This window comes from Vombatus ursinus, unplaced genomic scaffold (assembly GCF_900497805.2).
Source record: "Vombatus ursinus unplaced genomic scaffold, bare-nosed wombat genome assembly UNPS02014781.1, whole genome shotgun sequence".
NCBI classification, from domain to species: domain Eukaryota; kingdom Metazoa; phylum Chordata; class Mammalia; order Diprotodontia; family Vombatidae; genus Vombatus; species Vombatus ursinus.
The window spans coordinates 13,433,904-13,455,724 of NW_020954559.1; the positions used below are offsets into that span (position 1 = coordinate 13,433,904).

The following is a 21,821-nucleotide window of genomic DNA, read 5'->3' on the forward strand; positions in this document are numbered from 1 at the left end:
ACATCTGAATTTATTCTATCTGTAAATAAAGCAGTAATCAGTTTCCAGGATATTTTTAAGAATATTGGATCCATTTACAATTAAATAATTGTTGGAGATTTTTTTTTAGCTGCTATTGGTAAGAATTACTTTATGGTAGCACTCAAAGAAGAGTACAGTCTCAAGACCATTCAGTTATAGTTGTCAATAAGTCAATAAATATTTATTAATGTGCCAAGCACTGTCCTAAGCTCTAAGGATGCAAAGAAAGGCAAAAGACAAAGCCTGCTCTCAAGGAGTTCACAGTCTAATGAGAAAGACAACATGCAAACAATTATGTACAAATAAGTTCTATACAGGATTAATTGAAGATAATCAACAGAGGAAAGGGACTAGAAAGGCTTCCTGTAAAAGGTGGGATTTTGGTTCGAACTTGGAGGAAGCAGAGGTGAAGAGGGAGATAATTCCAGGCGTGGATATCAACCAATGAGAATGCCTCAAGGGAGAAGATGGAGCATCTCGTGAGACCCCATGTACCTTGAATCCTGAGTACCTCAATAAAGTATAAGAAGACTGAAAAGCTAGGAAGGGCCCAGGTTGTGAAGGGCTTTGAATATCAGATAAAGGATTTTATATATTATCCTGGAGGGGATCCTGGAGGAGCACTGGAATAGGTTGAATATCAGGGTGACATGATCAGACTTGTGCCTTAGGATGACCACTTTGGGAGCTGAGTGGATGGCCTGGGTGGGGAGAGACTTGTGTCCAAGAGAGCAACCATCACTATTGTAGTAGTCCAGACACAGGGCGATGAGGACCTGCACGAGGGTGGTGGCAGAGTGAGACAACAGAAGGGGACACATACCAAAGGGGTTACTGAAGATAAAAACAATAGCCCTTGGCAACAGATTAGAAATGGGGGAGTGGGGTGATGTGAGAGGCAGCTGGGTGGCACCAGATTGCACAGAGGGCCAGGCCTGGAATCAGAAAGATTCGTCTTCCTGAGTTCAAATCTGGCTTCAGACATTTACAAGCTGTGACCTTGGGCAAACTAAAACCTGTTTGCCTCAGTTTCCTCCCCTATAAAATGAGCTGGAAAAGGATATGGCAAACCTCTCCAGTGTCTTTGCCAAGAAAACTCCAAATGGAGACATGAAGAGTTAGCATGACTAAAACAACTGAACAGCAACAGTGTGTGTGTGAGGAGTCAAGGATGACTCAAAGGTGGATCAAATTATGCTATTCTGGGTATCTTTGTTTATAAACGACACTCCAATTAAATTATGGAAAACTCCAGATTTGATTTGCCTGATAGAAGTGGGTCAGCTGTTCTAATAGAATTGGATTTTTCTCATTGTCAGGATTAAAGATAAAGATAATATATATGAAAGCACTTTGGGGGAGAGGGTGAGTTGCTTTTTTTTCCCCCAACATTAAATCAACACAAAACATTAAGTATGTCAATACACAATATAAGAATGGAGCAGACCCTTTAGATTTCCCTGCTTCATTATTTCGAGAAAACCTCTGTGCCATTCCAATAGTTTGGACAATCTGAGATTTCAAATATTAAATACTTCAAGGCGTTAGTTGCCAGTATTAGAGCAGAAACTGGAAGATAAGCATAATTGCATGCTGGACTGCTTAAATTGCTCAATTTTCCAAAACATCAAAAATGCATGGTTGGTCCTCTGTATTGCTTTACTAGTTCAGGTATTCAGAATAAAAAGCCAGTGCCATTTTTAGTTTTGGTTATGCAACCTGACAATGCATAAATCTACTGTAACTTAATAGTCACCTAGTCTTAAATTCACAGGATTCTTTTTTTTCCTTCTCGATTCACCGTAGAGAATTAAATATCATTTTTCTTTTTTGATCAGTTGTAATACGTCAAGATCATTGTGACCTCATCATTTCCTCCAACAATGAATATTATAGCCCAGCTAGGCAGTATAGACTGTCTTTGTGAGTTACTGAAGCCAAAAAATAAGTCATCCCTGGTGACTAACCTTTTAGTTAGAAGCCTAAACTCCTAACTTAACAAAGCTGGTCCTGACATGTTGCTGTCCTGTGTTGAAGTCCTTTCCACTGGAGCAGCATCCATGAGAACTTGTATTTCCCTGACATAACTTTCCAGTGATCCAGGTTAAGTTCCACATCTGGATTAGGCATCAGAGTAGGATGTTTATAGAGGATATTGTCAGTGTTATTATTAACAGTATCCACAGTAATTAGGCAATCTTTCGGGATTTGTGATTAGTTAGCATGAAGATTCTGTCTTAGCATCATGTTGTCGTTGAATCGTTTCAGTAGTGTCTGACTCTCTGTGACCCCATTTGGGGTTTTCTTGGCAAAGATACTGAGGGACAGAGAAAAAAGAACTTATTCCTTCAAAGAACTGAGTTTCACCCTTATACTGCAAATAAATTAAGAAGAGGATTTTCTAAGGGCTTCAGCTGTAATTTTGAGCAATATGGTGGGACTATGTTTCTCAAGTGAAGTCAGAAACAACAGTGATGGTTAGTGATGACTAGCTGTGATCTTCCTCAAGGCTAAAACATTACAAGTAATTATTTAAGCCGTTGTGTTATACTTGTTAAATTATTAATAGACTATATCACTGATGACTCGTGTTTTATTTATGGCTAGAGAAAAGGGATTTCGACATGAACATATGAGCAAATACTTGTGGGAAAAGAAACTTCTCCATTTGAGAAAAGAAGTAGTGATTAATAAATGGGTTTGGGGTCACCTTTAGTTATTTAATGATAGAGAGACTGTAATGTTAATAGTAATTATCCAAACATATCTCTGGCTTACATTAAAACTTGGAGTGATGAGAGTGATTATGGTAACAAATCAAGTAGTAAATTAAGGAGTGATCATTCCATGTACCTTACACATTGAATAGTGAATCAGAAACCCTGTTCCACTAATAGAAATTTAGTAGCTGATAAGAGGGGGATTTCAGGGATCTCTTTAATGGTGCTGAGGCAGAATTCTCTTGCTTTGCCCATGCTTGGATCTTAGTCCCAGTTCTGGGTGGCAGTCCTGGGGCAAGGAGGAGCACTGGCATGGTGGAGCTTGTAGTGGCAGTGGAGAGGGAATCCTCCTTCCAGTTCCAAGGCAGAAAAGAGCACTTATGGTCACTCATAGACCAGAGCAAAAGCCAGAAAAGGAGTGAACACCTCACCCCTTATCATACCACGTTGGAAAAACTGAAAATTTACAGGTCCCTAGAAGTATCTCTAAAAACAGCTGCACAAAACCCACAAAGCTGGGGACAGTTCATTCTCCACATTGGAAGCAGACGCCTACCTTAACAAAGAGTTTATAACTCAAGTAAGTTTCTGGGATCATGAGCAAGCAGCGCAGAAGAAGTCAGACCATAGAACCTTACTTTGGTGACAAAGAAGATCAAAACATACAAGCAGAAGAAGACAACAAAGCCTCCAAGAAAACTACGAATCAGGCCGTGGAAGAAGAGCTCAAAAAGGATTTTGAGAAGCAAGTAAGAGAAGTAAAGGAAAAACTGGGAAGAGAAATGAGAATGACGCAAGAAAATCATGAAAAACAAGTCAATAGCTTGCGCCAAAAAAAATAATGCTGAAAAAAGCAGCTTTGAAGCATGGGAAGCTTGATGTATAGTGAAAGGGCTGCTGCATTTGGAGTTAGCAGACCTGTGCCTCTGAGTAGCAATGGGATTGGACAAGTTGTGCTCATGGTTTCTAAGCGTGATGGAGAATGGCAGCCATTTCATTTAACTTTTCTGGGAATAATACTGAGTTGAGCAAGTGGAAACTTTGAAGAACAAAGCATTTTTCACCATAAATGTGTGTGATGAAATTTATTTGAAAGCCTCAGTCATAAATACAATCAATGGCTTATAGCCTTTATACTGATTAGGGACTTATGTTTGAAAGTGATGTTATCGGGGCAGCTAGGTGGCGCAGTGGATAGAGCACCGGCCCTGGATTCAGAAGGAGCTGTGTTCAAATCCGGCCTCAGACACATAACACTTACTAGATGTGTGACCCTGGGCAAGTCACTTAACCCCATTGCCTAGCCAAAAAAAAAAAAGTGATATTATCTGAGATTCTCATACAAATATGAAGAGTCTAACCCAAATGAACTAGAGATATGTGGTGGTTAAATATTGAGGGGAAGTGTTATATTCCTTAGTTAGTAAAGAATTGAAGCAAGACCCTCTTTTAGTTTTTCCCAAGATAATAATCTCCATTTTGATGTTTACCAAATGGATTTAAAAAAAAAAAACTAGTATTCAACTATAATTTTTTAGAATAGACTTTTGCTTTGGAAACAAGTATTCAGTAAATGTACATGTTTATAAAAGTATTGGAGCCAATCATATTCCTGGATTACTCTGAAAGATGTTCTAGTTAAGGAATCTTTGATAATTGGGGTAAAAAATTTTATATCAATCATATCGTTTGGAAACAGTTTTCAGACTAAGGCAGAGATTATGTGAAAGCAAATTTTATCTTCTTGAATCTCTCTCAAAAAATACTTTTTATGACAAAGTAGAAATAACTGAGATTCTTAATTGTATAACTTCATAATTTATCACATTATTTAATGTTCAGAATTATAGCTATCAGTTAATTGGAGAGATGTCCATCTTATTTAAGGTATAATGAACTAGTTTCAATTAGCTAGAATTTAATATTTCAAATTCTACAGTAAAGTATGGAAAACTCTCCTTTGTTTCTCATGCCTGCTTCCTGTCATCCTTAATTGTTAACTTTTGTCTACCCCTCCCCCTAGACTTTTAGCTACTTTAGTACAGTGAGCATTTCATTTTTTGTTTTTGTATCCTTAGGTTGTCTTTTTTTTTTAAACATAATAGGCATTTAATTAATTTCTTTTGAATTTCTGCAGTCCCATGAATTTCCACTTAAGTTTTCAAAATTTAAATTATAACAACTAATTCTTCTATCCATTGAACAAATTGACTAAGGGTCAATGAGAGCATTTACTTTTTAATTGATAGCTGATAGCGGTTTAAATGCTTTGCATACATTATTGCATTTAATCCATAAAGCAAATTTGAGAGATGAGTAGTATAGGTATTATTTCCTTCATGGTACAAATGAGGAAACTAAGGTTTAGAGAGGATGAGTAGCTTGCCCTTGAGTACACAGCTAGTAAGGGTCAGAGCAGGTTTTGAACCAAGATCTGGCCTGGTCCTGTGTCCAGTCCTTTTACCTGTTACTCCAGGCTACCTTTCATTAGTAGTTTTTAAACTCTTAATTAATGCTGCTTAGCACATCACAAAGTAATACTACATGAAATGAAATAGTGTATAAAATAATACATTTTCAGTGACCAATCATGACTTCAGAAGATTGATGGTGGAGGATGCCTCCATATAGAGGGGTGGTAGTCTAGAGGTGGAGAATGAAGCCTACGTCTTAAACTTAACCATGGTGCTAGGTTGTTTTGCTTGACTTTATTTGTTAGAAGGTAAGGTCCCTGCAGGTATGGGTGAAGGAATCAGTGGAAAGTGACAGTGATTTCTTTTTTTTTAAACTCATCATTAAAATTTTTAAACACATTTTATTTTTTGGAATGTTTTTATTTTTCTCAATTACATGTAAAAATAATTTTTAACATTTTTAAAATAATTTTTGAGTTCCAAATTCCCTTCCTCCCCCTTTGTTGAAAAGGCAACAGTTTGATATAGATTTTACATAGTCATGCAAAACATATTTCCACATTCACCATGTTGCAGAAGAGAACACAGACCCAAAAAAAAGCCTTTTAAGAACAAATATCTGATCATATACCAAGAAAAGAAAGAAAATTGATCACTTTGTTTTTTCTTTGTACAGTACACATTTTGGAACTTCATACCCAAGAATTTGTTTGAGCAGTTCAGAAGAATAGCCAATTTTTATTTTCTTATCATCTTTCTGGTACAGGTAAGTCCATTTACTTCCTATCACCAAATTATATATATCACAGTGAATAAGTGTCATACCCTTCAGGAACTGACTTATTGCTTACTTAATAAGAAAAAGGACTGTTCCCTAATCCATTATTGTAAGAGAACAGCTTCTTACTTAATTTTCTTCATGAGTAAATGGTACAGCTACTGCAAGACCCTTGTAATAGATTTGTCTTTCAGGCTAAACATACCCATTAAGTTTACTTTTCAGTGATTATGTAACCCTTTTCTTCAGAGGGGTGTGAGGCAATGTTGCTTATTTTTTTCACCGTTGGTCCTTGAACACAGAAGACAAGAACAAGAATTAATTTGATCATGTAAATAAATACTGAAAAAAAACTAAGCAAGTCTATGCCTTAATATGATTAGAATCTTCCAAAATATGAACACGTACTCCAAAGAAAGCCAAAGCAACTTCAGCGTTTCAAAACCATCTTAGCTAGTTGATCAACTTCATGTACCTTGAGTAAGAATAACATTAAGAAAGAACTTTTATTTTCCTAAAGCACTTAGATGCTTTCGAAATATTTTCGTTAACACACAGAGTTGGCATTCTGGTGTTCCCAAACTTGTAGGTTATCCAGTTGGTAGGAGTTGTAAGCCCTGGGCAGACTAACACCGCTTTTCAGTTAACCAGCTGTACTGTCTTGAGCAAATCACTTAACCTCTCTATCCTTCAGCTGCCTCATTTGTACCCTGGGAATAGTAATTGCCCTACCTGTCTCACAGGGAGGCTGTTAAGATATAAAATATGTTGAAAAATCAGAAGTAAGTGCTATTGTGATTTATATTGGATACTGATCAAGAATCAGTCACCAAGCTGAGTATTTTGAAATAAACTGCCTAATTTTGTTTTAATTGCAGTTGATTATTGATACACCCACAAGTCCAGTCACAAGTGGACTTCCTTTATTCTTTGTCATTGCTGTCACAGCTATCAAACAGGTAAGAATTTTATCCTCAAAATTAAGAGGAAATTGTTCCATTTTCTTTCTATTTCTTTCTATTACAGGCTTATGCTGATTTATACTTGTGTTAAATTAAGAGAACTTGCCCAATCCATTGGCTAGATTGATGACCTAGAGAATTATATTAGGGGATTTCCCCACTAACTTTTGATCAAATAGGAATGTTCTATGACTTTGTGTGACTTCCTTGATATCTTCTTTGCACAGGTTTTTCTACCCATATCATTAGGACATGCTGATATGTTGAATTGCTGCAAATGTAAAATTGTTAAAAATTGAGTAGTCGGCTGAAGTAGTGTGGAGGTGACCCTTAAGTTCTCAACAGTTGGGTCTGAAGAATCTACTCTCTAGCTGGAACTACCCAGCTAGAAAGGCTTCTAGGGTTGGATTGATGATGGACTGTATTTGTGTTATTTAAAGGCCAGAGGACCAGCCTAGTTAATTTAAGAGAGCCTCCCCACCAATTTAACTGTAGAGTATTGAATTTCTATATTACAGCCACTTTTGAAGACTATCTACTGAAGTAGTCAATAAGTATAAACTAATTACTACAAAGAGTCATTTTACAGTTTGCATAGGTAGAGAGGTTATCCTTAATGAAGAATATCTCAGATCTTTGATGTATTAAAATTTAATGATTGAATGCTTTGATTTTTTTGGAGTTGACCAGGCTTTATGTGAGAACCTAACATTCTCTTCTTGTCCTGATGTGAAAAAAATGTGACTGACTAACTACTAGCCATAGTGTTGGTCAGCTACCAGTCCCAAGGAGGTGGGACAAGATTAGAAAATTAAGTTTTTTCTATAGTAGGCTAAGAGGTCTGGTTTGACTTGTTCATCCTATATTGGGTTGAATCTAAAAAATTCATATTAAAACACCAAACCCCTGAAAATCAGCTCTGGCAGTCTCCCATCCTCATCAGGACAAAAGTCTTCTTAGCCTGAGATGTTCCAAGGCATATTTTTTCCAGATTCACACTGCTTAGAGCTTCTTTCCTGAACCTATATTCCATGCTTATACTGGAGTTGAACTAATCCATGGTGCCAGAGAGGTTACATTTGCCAAGGGGTACCACTCGAGAATATGATAATGTTTTCTCTTTTTAAAGTATAAGGCACTTAAAAGAAGAGGTAGCTAATGGATTGAGTTGGCCATTGAGTCAAGAAGAACCTGGGTGCACGTCCTAGCTCTGGTACATACTATCTGTGCAATGCTGGGCAAACCATTTAACCACTCAGTACTCCAGGCATCCCTCTGTACACACTGCAGAAGTTGCTGAGCTGAGTTTCTTCATCCAGGACTTCCCTGTACCAATGAAATCCCAGGTCTGGTTATTTTTGTTGTCTCTGTCCCTATGGCAGCAATGCCCAAAGGGAGAATTTGATCCATTATTAGCTGCACTATGCCTATTGAATTAAGGTTGCAAGTTATCTAAAGGACAATAGAAGGGCCCATAGATGATAGATGTGAGCGGGCTGCAACCTGGGACCCCTTTATGTGGATTACGCAGGAAAAGTGGCCTCAAGTAGAATAGAAGGAGAAGTGGACCAATGAAGGATATTGTGAAGGATAACCCTTGGACCACACACAGGCTCCATTGATGTTTGTGCAGTGACAAGAGCTACACAGGAAGGGCCCCAGCATGTTTAGAGCCTCTGTGGAGGATTCATGCGAGCATACAAGGAAGAGTCTCATAGGATAAAATAAGGACCTGCATCACCAAAGGGGAGCCTCTGAATCAGTGAGGTCAGATAGCCGTCATTGTATCCTAGCTGTGCTTTCTTATCTGCATATTTAACATCTATCTTCATGTGGCATTTTTCAAAACTAGAAAATACTAAAACAATTGCACCCAGTTTTTTTCTCAGAGAAATGCTGCTTTCTAATTAAGGAACTATTGCCTTAGGTACTTGAAACCTGTGAAACATATGAAATTACATTCAGCTGTTTGCACAGCATATTTTCATTTGGGACACCTAGATTTGGAAGATGACGGCTTCTAATAGCTGTTGTGGTGAGGCTTTTCTGATAGACACCTTTTACTTAAAACATCATTCTTTAAACACACAACAGTAATTTAAGTAGCATAGCATAAATGGTAAGAAAATCTGTTCCACATGACATCATTGTATATGTGCAATTAACAAGAGCCACAAAGCTGTCATATTCCAAGATAGTTTACTTTCCAAGTAAAAAATGAGCCTTCTACTGCTTCTGTGAAACCCACAGCCGAATCATCCATATTTTCATCATTGTAGTTCTAGTTATCTGGTAATTCAGGAAAATCTATTTTTGTGCTTTCTGAAAAATTAATTAAGAACTTCTGAACCACTTAACTATCCAGATGTAATTTTAAAAGCTTTAGCTTAAATGACATCTCTTTTATGGTGCTGTGGTATGGTGGAAAGAGCATTTGATTTGGAGTGTACCATTGCATGTCTGCAACTGCTTTTCAGTTTATGGAGTTACCTTAAGCACTGACAGATCAGGTGATACAGCCAGTGTGTGTAAGAGGGGAAACATGAACCCAGGTTTCCCTGACTCCAAGACTCTTTCTGTCCACTGCTTCAGGCTACCTCTCAGTTACATGGGAACGTATTTTCTCACAGTCTCTATTCATTATATTTCCAATAACTCTGTACATCATTTACTTGGGGAATCAGACTTTTGGTTATGCTACCCCAGTGAAATTAGTGTCATTTCATGGTTATCAAACCAAGTTGCACCTGTAGCATGCATTCTTCAATTGGGCCTCTCCAGATTGATGTTGATACTGTGGCATCAGTACTGCATCCCGAAGGAAAAAAGCAGGTTTGTTCCTTGCTAACCCTTGACAAATTTTTGACCATGGAAGTGGTAGCCATGGAGGCCAAGATGTTTGGGACCTGGAACCAGGAATGTTTTCGCTAGGTTCCTCCCCCCTCCCTCCCTCTTATAGTCATGACAAGAAATTTTTGTAACAGGTGGTGTGGATAGGGAAGGTCTGTGACAAGAGTGCAGTTGAGTCTCAAGGGATCCAATTATCTAAGTGATTATAATCCATTAACTGTGTCTTCAGTACATTGGAGTCAAACTCTCCAGCTTTCATCCCCCCAGGATGCTCCCTGTCGCCTCAGCCACTGACAGTCCTTTAAAAGAAAGTCATCTGTGCTTATACTCCTAAAATCTTGACTAGAGACACAATTCCACAAGGAATTGTCTTGCCCGTCCCTTTGTCTTCAGGTGAAGTTGCTCACAAAATTTCCCTTAAGAATAATTGTCTACCTTATATGTAAAAAATGTCCAAGGAAGGGAATCCAGGACCATTGTTAGAGGAAAATATATGTTTAAGTATTCAAAGTTATCAGTCTTCTTGATGCTTTGAATGCTCAAAATGCATTACACAGGACTTTTGTTTATTTCCTTGAAACCAAGTCTCTCTTTCTACTTGTGCATTTTAACATTTGACCAGGCTCCAGTTCTGAAGTGATTATGGTTACAGGGGCAGCCCTTTGGGGGAACAAAGGCCCTTCCCCTATGCCCTGCTTAAATAACTGTCTGCCTCTGTTCATCTTCCCTTCGCATATCTGGTGACAAATACAGAGATACTCCTTTCTACACCTCTATTCCTTGTTAGCCATAACAAAAACCTCAAGTGGTAGGTTTTTCATTTTACATGTTCCTCAACTGTATATATATTCTGTGTACTCAAATCTAAAGTAGCTAAATGCTGGATAGACATACTGTTCTGGATTTTTTTTTCTCTTTCTTTGAAGCTGAGAAAAACACATAGGAGTAAGATAGCTGGTTTGATGAATATGATGGATTCTGGTTTATAGATATGCTAATTTTGCGGTAATACAGGACATCCTGATGATAGTGTTCATCAGATAGTCAGAAGACACAGAATCTTAAACTTATAGTTGGTTAAGATTCAGAGGTCATCTGGTCTAAGACTTGGGTCTTGATCTTATGTAGAGTACTACCAGGTAGTGCTTTTCCAGCCTCTGCTTAAAGACCTCCAGTGACAGAGAATGAAGCTCAAGTATGAGGTCCAGGTCTGGTGATAGAAAAGAGATTGAAAGTGAGCAAGAAAAAGAAAGGCTTAGTGGCATAAAATTTTGGAGATGGAGAAGGTGATGCCAAGAGTTGAGGTGGAAAGGTTAGTGTTGATAAGAAGAGGGCCTACTTCATCATTTGAGACTAGAAGGAAGAAGATAGGAAAAGACAAGCAATTTCAGAGAGGTGAAGGGAGAGAGGAATGGGGAGCCTCATGTTGACTGGCTTCATTTTTCTCAGCAATATGAGATATGAGTTATCTGCAATACTGAAATTTAAAAGTAAAAAACTAAGAATGAATTATTAAATACTAGAAACTGCACACACACATATGTATAGGCATTAGTCTGAACAACTCCATCTTAAGCAAAGGAAATTAGGCAGGAGACCAACCAGAAGACTTTTGTAGTACCCCAAGAGTGAATTGACGAAGGTATGTGCCAGGGTGTTGGCTTGTGTGAGTGGAGAGGAGATGTGAACAAGAGATGTTGGGCAGATAAAAATGGCAGGCTTTGACAACATGTGGATGAAGTGAGAATGAGGATTACTCTGAGGTTGGGCAACCAAGAGAATACCGGTGCCCTTGACAGAAATAATAAGGAAATTCAGAAAAGAGGAGGGCAAGGAGAGAAAGACAATGAATTCTGTTTTGGACTTGTTGAGTTTGAAATGTCTCTGGGACATTCATTTCAAAATTTACAAAAGATAGTTGATTATGTGAGACTGGATGTCAGGAGAAAGGATAGGGCTTGGTAAATAGCCTGAGATTCATCTGTCTACAGAAGATCATCAAATTCATGGAAACTGATGACAGATCACTGAGTGAAATAGTATCTGGAGAGGAGAGAAAATGGCCCAGGACAGAAGCTTGAGATGCACATCTGTAGTTAGTGGGTACAACCTGGTTGTAGATCTAGAAAGTGGTAGTGAACCTGGAAAGAGCGATATTAATGATGAAAACCTAAAAGAGAGAGAGAGAGAGAGAGAGAGAGAGAGAGAGAGAATATCCAGATAGGGGTGATTACAGATCAAGGCTACAGAGATCAAGAAGGGTAAAGTTTGGGGGGAGAAGATAAAGAGAAATGCCATTAGATTTGGCATTTAAGAGATCATTGATGACTTGGGGGAGAGCTGTTTCAGTTGGATAATCAGATCAGAAGCCAGATTGCAGAGAATTTAGAAGCAAGTAATAGGAGAGGAAGTGGAGGCACTGATTGTAGACAGCTTTCTCAAAGCGGTTAGCCCAAAAGGAGGGAGAGAGAGAGCGAGAGAGAGAATGAGAATGAACCATAGGCTTATGGGAGTGGTCAGATCAAGAGAGGGGATTTTTAAGGATGCTGGGAGAAGGAGAGTTGTGGAGACATGGCCATGTTTATAAGGTACAGCCCCCCAACTAAAAAAAACAGTTTGAAGGGCATTGTTCTTCACTAGGTCAATTGATAAGAACTGACCCTTAACTTACATTTCATACATATTCTAAACCCTTTGCAAAGTAGTTTCATAGAATCAGATAGAAATTTAACTTTCTACCTATAAATCTGGTCTGTTATAGCAATATAATGAAAAGCATGTTCAATTATTGAAAGTTTAGGTGGTTACGGCCTGTTTTCCTTCACTCATTACTTTCTGTTTCTTTTTTTGTAGGGGTATGAAGACTGGCTTCGACATAAAGCAGATAATGCAATGAACCAGTGCCCTGTCCATTTTATTCAGCATGGCAAACTTGTTCGAAAACAAAGCCGGAATTTGAGAGTGAGGAACAATTGGTGAAATTACCTTATTTAGGATCCATTGCAGCTTTATTTTCTTGACAGAATGGATTATGTTGTAATTTAAAATGCTTATAAGATTACACCAGAAAGCAGTTGATAAAACAGGAGAAAAAAATGAGACATCTAAGAAAATTAAAACAATTTTAGTAATTTTAAAATATAATGCAAAACTGTACTAATTTGTAATTTGTCATAATCGAAGGCTTGATGTCTCTCCTTGACTTAAAAAGGATCTGTGATTTTGCTGAGTAAATTAGTAGTGTAAAGGAAAAAATGCCTGTGGATAAGAGATTATGATATTTAACAGATTGCTATTTTCAGTCACTTGAGAAGCACCATTTTATGTGCAAATTATTGATATGGTCTTCTAAACCAGTCCTCCTGAGTGTGTTCCTGTCCCTTTCCTTTCCCCTCCCTTTTCTTTTTCTTCCAGTCTCCTCATGTTTCCCAGGCTAGCAGCCCAGGGGCTCCTCATACTCCATTCTTTCTTCACTTCCACATTCTTCAGGGTCATCGCTCCCTCTGTTCCCAAAGCTCTACTCTGCTAGAGCTCGTTTGTCCTGAATATGACTTGTTTGTACCTCGTCGTTTGTGTCTCCCACATGAGACCTTCAGTGGCTTGCGAGCAGAGACTGTTCTTTGCCTTACTTCCTGTCCCCAGTGCTTAGCATAGTGCCTGGCACATAGTAGGTACTTCATAAGTGCTTGTTGTTCACAAATGCTGGCTGTTCAAAACTGATGAAAGAGCAGTAGTCATTCACCAAAAAAAAAAAAAAAATCTTTATGTTAACATGGTCTAGTGCAAAGGGTGCTGGACTTCACATCAAGAGCTTTTTTAATTCAAATCCTAGTTTGCCATTTGCTGGTTTTGTGACCGTGGTTCAGTCATTGAACTTTCATTAGTGTTAATTTCCTCATCTATGAAATGGAGATAAATAAATAATATAAATAAATAAAATTGCCTGTTAGGTAAAGGTATGGGGAAAGTCTTTGTAAACCTTAAAGTACTACAAATTTGTATTATTTATTATTATTTTGGTGACATAAAATATTTACCTGGTTGGGAAACTGTGTCATTGGGTCAAAGATCATAAGTTGGAAAGAATCTCAGAGGTTAGTCTTCTAGTCCGACTCTGTTGTTTTACAGATGAGACAACTGAGGCCTGGGTGGCCCTTTGGCCATATGCTCAAAGTCACACAGATAGCCAGCATCAGAGAAAGGACTTGAATCCAGGTGCTCTCATTCCAAAATGAGTGATTTCTCCTCTGTACTATGCTGTCTTATAGACAACACTCTGTAAAGCTAATGATCATTACTTTATATGTGTAAGAATTTTATCTTTACAATGCCACAATATAATTTTCTGACTTTTCAATCATTCTGATTAGCCTTTTCCCCATTTGCTCCAAATTAATGATCTTAAAATTGATTTACTTTCCTCACCTGGTGAGTTTATGACACAGTGGGTGACCCAAACTGTCTTTTTGTGGCCATTGTACAGATTCATGCAAACAAATGGGTAAGTTCTGGGAAACTAGGATTCTTTGGCAGTATAAGCATGTTTGCAAGTGTATGTGGGATGAAAGACATGACACACCAAATCACAGACTGACATTAGCCCATCATTCCGCCCCCCCCCCCCCCACTCCTCTTCAGAGCTTAGGCCAGATTTCACAGCTGTTTTCTTTAACTGTGTTATAATCTTTGCACATTTTCTCCATATTGTAGGAAGGGATCTGTCATTTTTTTAAGCCAATAGACTTTGCCATTGTCCTTTTAAAGGAAATGATCTGGATTGTTTAACTAAGCTAAGTAAAAATTTTAATGCATGAACTTCTTGTGAGAAATATGTAGCTTTGTAGTACTGAGTATTCAAACCCAGGGATGTGTTAAATTTACTATTAGAGGAAGAAAAAAAATAGATAAAACTCTTCTGATGACAGTAGACATGTAGCTCTCCTTGCCCATAATGACTCCAGACTTTAGATTCACTTGCGCGGCAGTCTCAAGTAGGAAGCTGAAAGTACTTCTTTTAAAAAAAGAGAAAAAAGATGGTCCCCCACTAATTTTAAAGTTCTCTGAGGTTCAGTCATTTAGTAAACAAAATGTGGCTATAGGAGAGAAACCCATTTATTGTATTGAATCAGTTGTAATGATTTTTTTTAAGGCAGTTAGGGTTAAATGACTTGCCCAGGGTCACACAGCTAGTAAGTCTGAGGCCGCACTTGAACTCAGGTCCTCCTGACTCTAGGGCTGATGCTCTACCCATTGTACCACCTAGCTGCCCCTAAGTGTAATGACTTGAAAATGCCTTGCATGTAATAGTTTAGATAGCCTAAGTGATCAGAAGGATTTTAAACCTGAGTCATTTATCCTGTCTGGTCATGTCTTGATTTTTGGTGGCACCTTTTTCTCCAGATATACAAACTATTAAAAGTTCAGCTTAGAGAAAGGGGATAAATGGGATATTTGAGCTATATCACAGATGCCGTTCCCTCTAGGAGGATATTAAGAAATGTAGAAGTCTGGCAGGTCAACTGTGTTTTTCCTATGGGTGATAGATATAACTGATGTCCAAGAAGCCTTTAGTTGAACTCAATTTCTTTTTAGATTTTTATGGCAAAGAATCCTGTGCTTCCTTTTTTTTGCATGTTTCTTTTTTTTCTACTTGTCTCATTATTTTATGATTATTTTTTTCATGCTTAGTCAATGCTGATTCAATAACTGTGTTAGTAGTATTTAAACATTGCTTTTTGGATGTCACTAAACCTTGTATTTAATAAATAATAAAATTTTAGTGTAAGCAGGGATCTTAGAGATCATCTTGTCTTACCTTCCCATTTTACAAATGGAGGAACTAAGGCAGGATAGCTGTGTCAAAGCACATATGTTTTCATTGAAATAGTCCAAGCATCCAAAGACATTATAATTTCTAAAGCACTGCACTAACAATTTTCACTGTTGCACTTTTAAAGCTTCCACTAATGCTTTTTGTCCCAAGTCAAAATATTGTCTCAGTCATGTGAAGTTTTCTTACTTTTCAACTGTTTTAAATGTCTACATTATTAGTCATAAAGAGATATTTTTAAATCCAACTCTGGACTTCAGTTGCTTCAAAGAAGGAGCTACCTCTTTATAAGATTTTTATATCATATATATCTTTTTATGATTTTATATCTTTATGTTTATATTTACTATATCTTTATATGATCATAAATTTGGAAATAACCTTAGCAATGTTGTGATTTACTGTGGGTGAAGAATAACAATAACAATAATAATGATGATAGCTAATACTTACATAGTGCTTTCAGTGTGCCAGTCATTGTGCTAAGGGCTTTACAATTATTATCTCATTCGATCCACACTACATCCCTGGGAGGTAGATGCCATTATTATTCCCATTTCACAGATGAGGAGACTGAGGCAAACAGAGGTTAAGTAACTAGTAAGGATCTCAGGCTAGATCTGAATGCAGGTCTTCCTGACCCTGGCAGTCCAGCTGCTTCACTGAGCATCCCCCTACCTGTTTTTCTTTCTGTTAGTTCTGCTTCTTTGAGTGTCAGCCATGGATTGACATTGATAATAGATTGCTTGCACATTTTTCCGGAACACCATCAAGACTGACTTTATGAAGTGTGGAAGTGAATTTGTTCTCCATCCCCTTTTACACCTTCTCTTTAAACTAAATTAGTCTTTTCTGCTTCCCAATCCTTTTGGAGCACTTGTGACTGCTTCTGTGTCCTCTACTTTAAAAAAAAGTTGGGAGGGGGGCACCTAGGTGGCATAATGGATAGAGCTCCAGCCTTGGAGTCAGGAGGACCTGAGTTCAAATTTGGCCTCAGACAGTTGACACTTACTGGCTGTGTGACCCTGGGCAAGTCACTTAACCCTGATTGCCTCACCAAAAAGCAAAAAAAAAAAAAAATGGAGGGAGGTTGAGGAGTGGGAGAGAGAAACTTTTGTCAGTTCCACAAATGTGTGTGCTGATTAGCTACTGAAAAGAAAATTAATTTTGTTGTTTTTTCCACACCATGTAGGTTGGAGATATTGTGATGGTGAACGATGGTGAAACCTTTCCATGTGACTTAATATTTCTTTCTAGCAGTAGAGAGGATGGAACATGTTATGTTACAACAGCCAGCTTGGATGGTGAATCAAGTCATAAAGTAATATATCCTTTCATTAAATTGGGGGTTATTAGTTCTATGTTTGGGTAACCATAGAAACCAGGCTTCTGTTAGAGAAATTAGTGTGGACAGGGCAAACAGTAAGGACCCCATGGTTTTTCCTTTAAAAAAAAAAGTTCCACCCTCCATCTTCCCTTCATTTTCCACCCCAATCTCTCTGTAACTTATTGCAATCAGAATAACAGAAAGTGTCATAACTCAAATTAGGGTGGTGTGATTTGAAATAAGGAATATCAAGTGTAAATACTAACCAAAAAAATTGCATGAATAAATTGTTGGTATGAGAAGACTGGGTTAAAATTGTATTTTTATTTTTAGGTGCAGTGACTCAGATGATAATTTTAGTGGTCAGAATTAATGTCTGACTACTACAGAATTATGTCACAAGTAACACAATATATTCTGGTTTTACTGGCAATTGCGTGCTTGTCGGTTCAGTGAGTGCTTTAATATAAAATACCCTGAGAAGCCGAAATTGAATTAGAATTACATTCTTGCCCTCTCTCTACACAACTGGATATAGGCTGTTCTGCTTTAGCTATTGCTTTTAAGCAATTACTAATAATAGATGGATGAATAAAATAATTGTTCTTCTTCTTTGTAAATGTTTTATCATAGAAATATGAGAATTGAGTATGCTACAAAGATGCTACAAAGGCTTTGTGGAAATGGCCATAGCTTAATGGACCCAAACCTTTTCTTAGCCTTTAATCGCTCCAAAATTGGGTAATGCATAATAACAAATTAACGTTTTGCAAGTCCAAAACACCATAATAGTAGGCTGCATTTGCAGAAATGTCTATGTGTGGAAAGGGAGATTAGTTTCCTGTGTAGACATATCCTAAGTGAATTAACCTCTTGTTATAGGACATTATAGGCAACAGTGCTTTGAGTTATAGGAAATTTCTCTGTGACTAAGGTTTTTACTTCAATCAACAACTGTAGTAGTACCTTAGAGGAAGAAAGAGCCTCTATAAAAAAAAGTGATGAACTTTCTCTAGAGCTTGAAGAACCCATAGAAATTGCCTTTGTGGGCAACATCTCCTACTAATACTACAAAAGATGCCAAAGGCATACCTCTAGGCCCACATCAAATGCATTCCAATGATATAGAAGCCGATAACTCAGGTAGAAGAAAGATGCATTTCAGTGCAACATCATTGCCTAAGTGTTCAGAATGGAAACTCTTAGAATATTTGTACCACTTCAGGCTTTTTGTATATAATTACTTTCATTTATTTTAATTTTTCTTTGTAGTCTTAAAAGCTAGGGAATAGGGTAAATGACTATTGACCATCTTTAAAAACAAGGACTGTGTCTTTTATGCCTTGTGTATCTTTTAGAATCTATTACGCTAATGCTTTGTTAGTGAAGATGATGAACTCCTGTAACACACTTAGTTTTTGAAAATTTCGTTACCAAAGATGGAAATAATAGAATAGAATAGAAATGAATAGAAATGGAGGAAGAATAGAAATGAAGATTCCTTACCCACTGGGCCTTTGTGGGACATTCCTTTCCTCATTCCATGCTAGGCAAGGAAGGTTCAGGTTCCCTGCACTTTGGGGCCCAGTGTGCAGTGTCTCAGCTTGCTTAGACCCTCTTTGTTAATGCACACCTGCTTCCCTGGGGATTTGTTAACCTCTTTTTCACTGGATAGTGCTCTATGACAAGATCCTATTGCATACTCAGATATTTTTAGCTGCCTGGTTAGATGTGTTGTTTTTTTAAAAGATACTAATAGTAAGATCATAACAGCATTATGTTTCAGATTAAGTGGAAGTCAGATAGGAAGTTGACGGTACTATGCCATTGATAAGTTTGGGAAATGAATTGATGTCCCCATCACAGCAGTCACTTCCATTGGATTTGTTAGATATGAAGAAAATGAGTAAATGGAAGAATTAGCCCTTGGAAGACTATGCCTGGATACAGGGAATACCACAATTGACCTGAATATGTATATAATAGGAATGTAGCAGCTGTTTTCTGTGTATGCTCATGCATGTGTTTGTGTTATGTGTCTACACTGTTTGCATACATTTTAAGGAAATAAAAGAAATTTGCTTTTCTGGAAATAAGGGAGCTTTTTTGTTTTCATTTTTGAATTACGTCTTTACGTTTCTTTTCAATTGATAGACTTATTATGCAGTTCAAGATACAAAAGGATTTCAAACTGAAGAAGATATTGACAGCTTACATGCTACCGTTGAATGTGAACAACCTCAGCCTGACCTCTACAAGTAAGGGGAGTCCTGATAACTTCTTGAATGTTTTTTCTTAAACTATTCCAATAGCTTTGCCAAGAAACCCACATGGGTCAGGGAGAGTCAGATGTGACTGAAATGACTGAATGACAAAGCTCCATCTTCTCTCTCCTGGACTCCACTCTACATTTCTACTTGCTTTGTTGAGCTTCTCCACATGGATGTCCTGTCAGCATCTCCAGCTTTATGTGCCAAAAATAGAGCTTGCTATCTTCTCCCTACCTCATCCTTCTATTCTTCCCTACTTATGTGATGGTACCACATTTCCCAGTCCCTTAGGTTCATAATGTGGAAGCCTTCCTTTAGTCTTTCCCCTCAGAGCTAATCAGTTCCCAAGCCTTGTCCATTCTACCTTCACAGCATTTCCTCCACCTCCCTCCCCCTTTCCGTTCACATAGCCACCATCCTAGTTGTGACCCTTCTCACCTAGACTGTCATGACTGCCTCCTCACCAATAGATAAATTGTTATCACTGAAATAGCAATCTGATCATGTCACACCTCTACTCAAAACCTTTCAGTGGCTCCTTGTTCTCTCAAAAAAAAAAAATCCTTGGTCTTGCATTTTAAGGCCCATAGTAGTCTGGCTCCCCCCTATCTTTGCAGCAAAATTTTACATTCCTCTCCTTCAACCACCCTGGATCCCATTCAAAGTAGACTAGCAGCTGTTCCTTAAGCATTATGCTCCTCTGTTGCCTCGATGAACTCACCCAAGTAGACCTCCATATTTGAATTATATTCCTGCTTCAATTTGACCTCTCAGAGACCTTTTCTAACTTAAGTACTCAACTGAAGTGTCACCTTTCTGAAGGCTTCCTTCATTTCCCTACCTGCCACCCCCTTGTTAGAGCTCTCTCCTAACATTACCTTGAATTTACTTATCCGCATTCATGATGTCATTGCCTCACCCCACTTTAGTTCTGGCCCTAAGCTGTAGAATGAGGGCAAAAGCCATTTCTTTTGTCTTTGTGTCTATAGTATTTTGTACATAGTAGGCACTGCTAGGTCAGTGCTTGGATAACAAGCACATATACAGTTTGTAATCAGGCCCATTGGTGTGAAGTCTTCACGACTCCCAGTGTCTTGCTTCTTTGGCGTGTCCTTTGAGAACTCACAGTTATCTTGACACCGAAAGACAAATCCAAGTGCAATTGGACTGTCAGAATGAGGCCTCTTCTTCTCAGAGTATTTTAGTGACCTCCAGTACCATATTGTTTAAATATTAGAAAAATTTTGATAGAACCAAAAATATTCAGTATTGCTAGCCATGCATTAAGGATGTCCACCAAAATGTAAAGAAAGTTAAATACTGGATAAGGGAAGAATTTAGGACCAAACAAATTTTAGAGCTCATTACAAAATGTAAAACAGACCATTTTGATTATATAAACTTAAGAAGTTTTTGCACAAACAAAACTATGCAACCAAAGTTAGAAGGAAAACAGAAAATGGGAAAATATTTTGTGGCACTTCTCTCTGATAAAGGCCTCATTTCTCAAATGTGTAGAGAACTGAGTCAAATTTTTAAGAATACAGGTCATTCCCCAATTGATAAATGGTCAAAGAATATGAACAGGCAGTTTTAAAGGAAATCATAGCTATCTAAAGTCACATAAAAAATGCTCTAAATCACTACTAATTAGAGAAATACAAATTAAAACAACTCTGAGATACTGTTTCACACTTATCAGATTGGCTAGTACGGTGGTGGGGAACCTCTGGCCTCGAGGCCACATATAACCTGCTAGGTCTTCAAGTGTGGCCCTTTCACTGAATCCAGACTTCACAGAACGATATGGGCTAGTATGACAAAAAAGGATAATGATAAATATCAGAGGGAGTGTGGGAAAACTGGGAAACTAATGCACTGTTGGTGGAGTTGATCCAACTATTGGTGTGAACTGATGCAGCCATTCTGGAGAGCAATTTGGAACTATGCCCGAAGGGCAATCAAACTGTATATACCTTTTGATCCAGCAATACCACGGATAGGTCTGTGTCCCAAAGAGATTTTCTAAAAAGGAAAAAGGATCTATTTGTACAGAAATATTTATAGCAGCTCTTTTTGTGGTAGCTAAGAACTGGAAATCAAGGGGTCCATGAATTAGGGAATGGCTGAACAAGTTGTGTTGTATAGTTGTGATGGAATACTATTGTGCTGTAAGAAATGACAAGTAGGATGATTTCAGAAAAACCTGGAAAGACTTACATGACCGGATGCATAGTGAAGTGAGCAGAACCAGGAGAACACTGTACATAGTAACAGCAGTATTATATGATGAAGAACTGTGAATGACTTAGCCATTCTCAGAAATATAATAATCTAAGACAATCCCGAGGGACTCATGATGAAGCATGCTATCCACCTCCAGAGAGAGAAGTAATATTGACTGATATTCTTTCCCTCCCTCCTTCCTTCCTTCCTTCCTTTCATCTTCTTGTACAAAATGACTAATATGGAAATGTTTTGCTTGATTGTACATACATAACCTATATCTGATTGCTTACTGTCTCAGGGAGGAGGGATAGAATTTGGAACTCAAAACTTTAAAAAAAAAAAGAGGTTAAAAAATTGTCTTAGGGGCAGCAAGGTGGCGCAATGGGTAAAGCACCGGCCCTGAAGTCAAGAGGACCTGAG

The 21,821-nt window shown here is 37.9% G+C and overlaps 1 protein-coding gene across 8 annotated transcripts in view; it reads left to right on the top strand.

Moving 5' to 3' along the window:
* LOC114046189 (probable phospholipid-transporting ATPase IH) overlaps positions 1–21,821 on the top strand; it is a 222,872-nt gene that overhangs the window by 124,791 nt on the left and 76,260 nt on the right. For all 8 annotated transcript variants that reach the window (XR_003569472.1, XM_027866424.1, XM_027866425.1 and 5 more), the window contains exons 3-7: positions 5,832–5,921; positions 6,812–6,892; positions 12,599–12,706; positions 16,768–16,896; positions 19,057–19,160. Coding sequence is in view for 7 of the 8 variants with exons in the window: in XM_027866424.1 (XP_027722225.1) it covers positions 5,832–5,921; positions 6,812–6,892; positions 12,599–12,706; positions 16,768–16,896; positions 19,057–19,160 (512 nt within the window). In the remaining variant the exon portion in view is untranslated. The remainder of the gene's footprint in view (positions 1–5,831; positions 5,922–6,811; positions 6,893–12,598; positions 12,707–16,767; positions 16,897–19,056; positions 19,161–21,821) is intronic.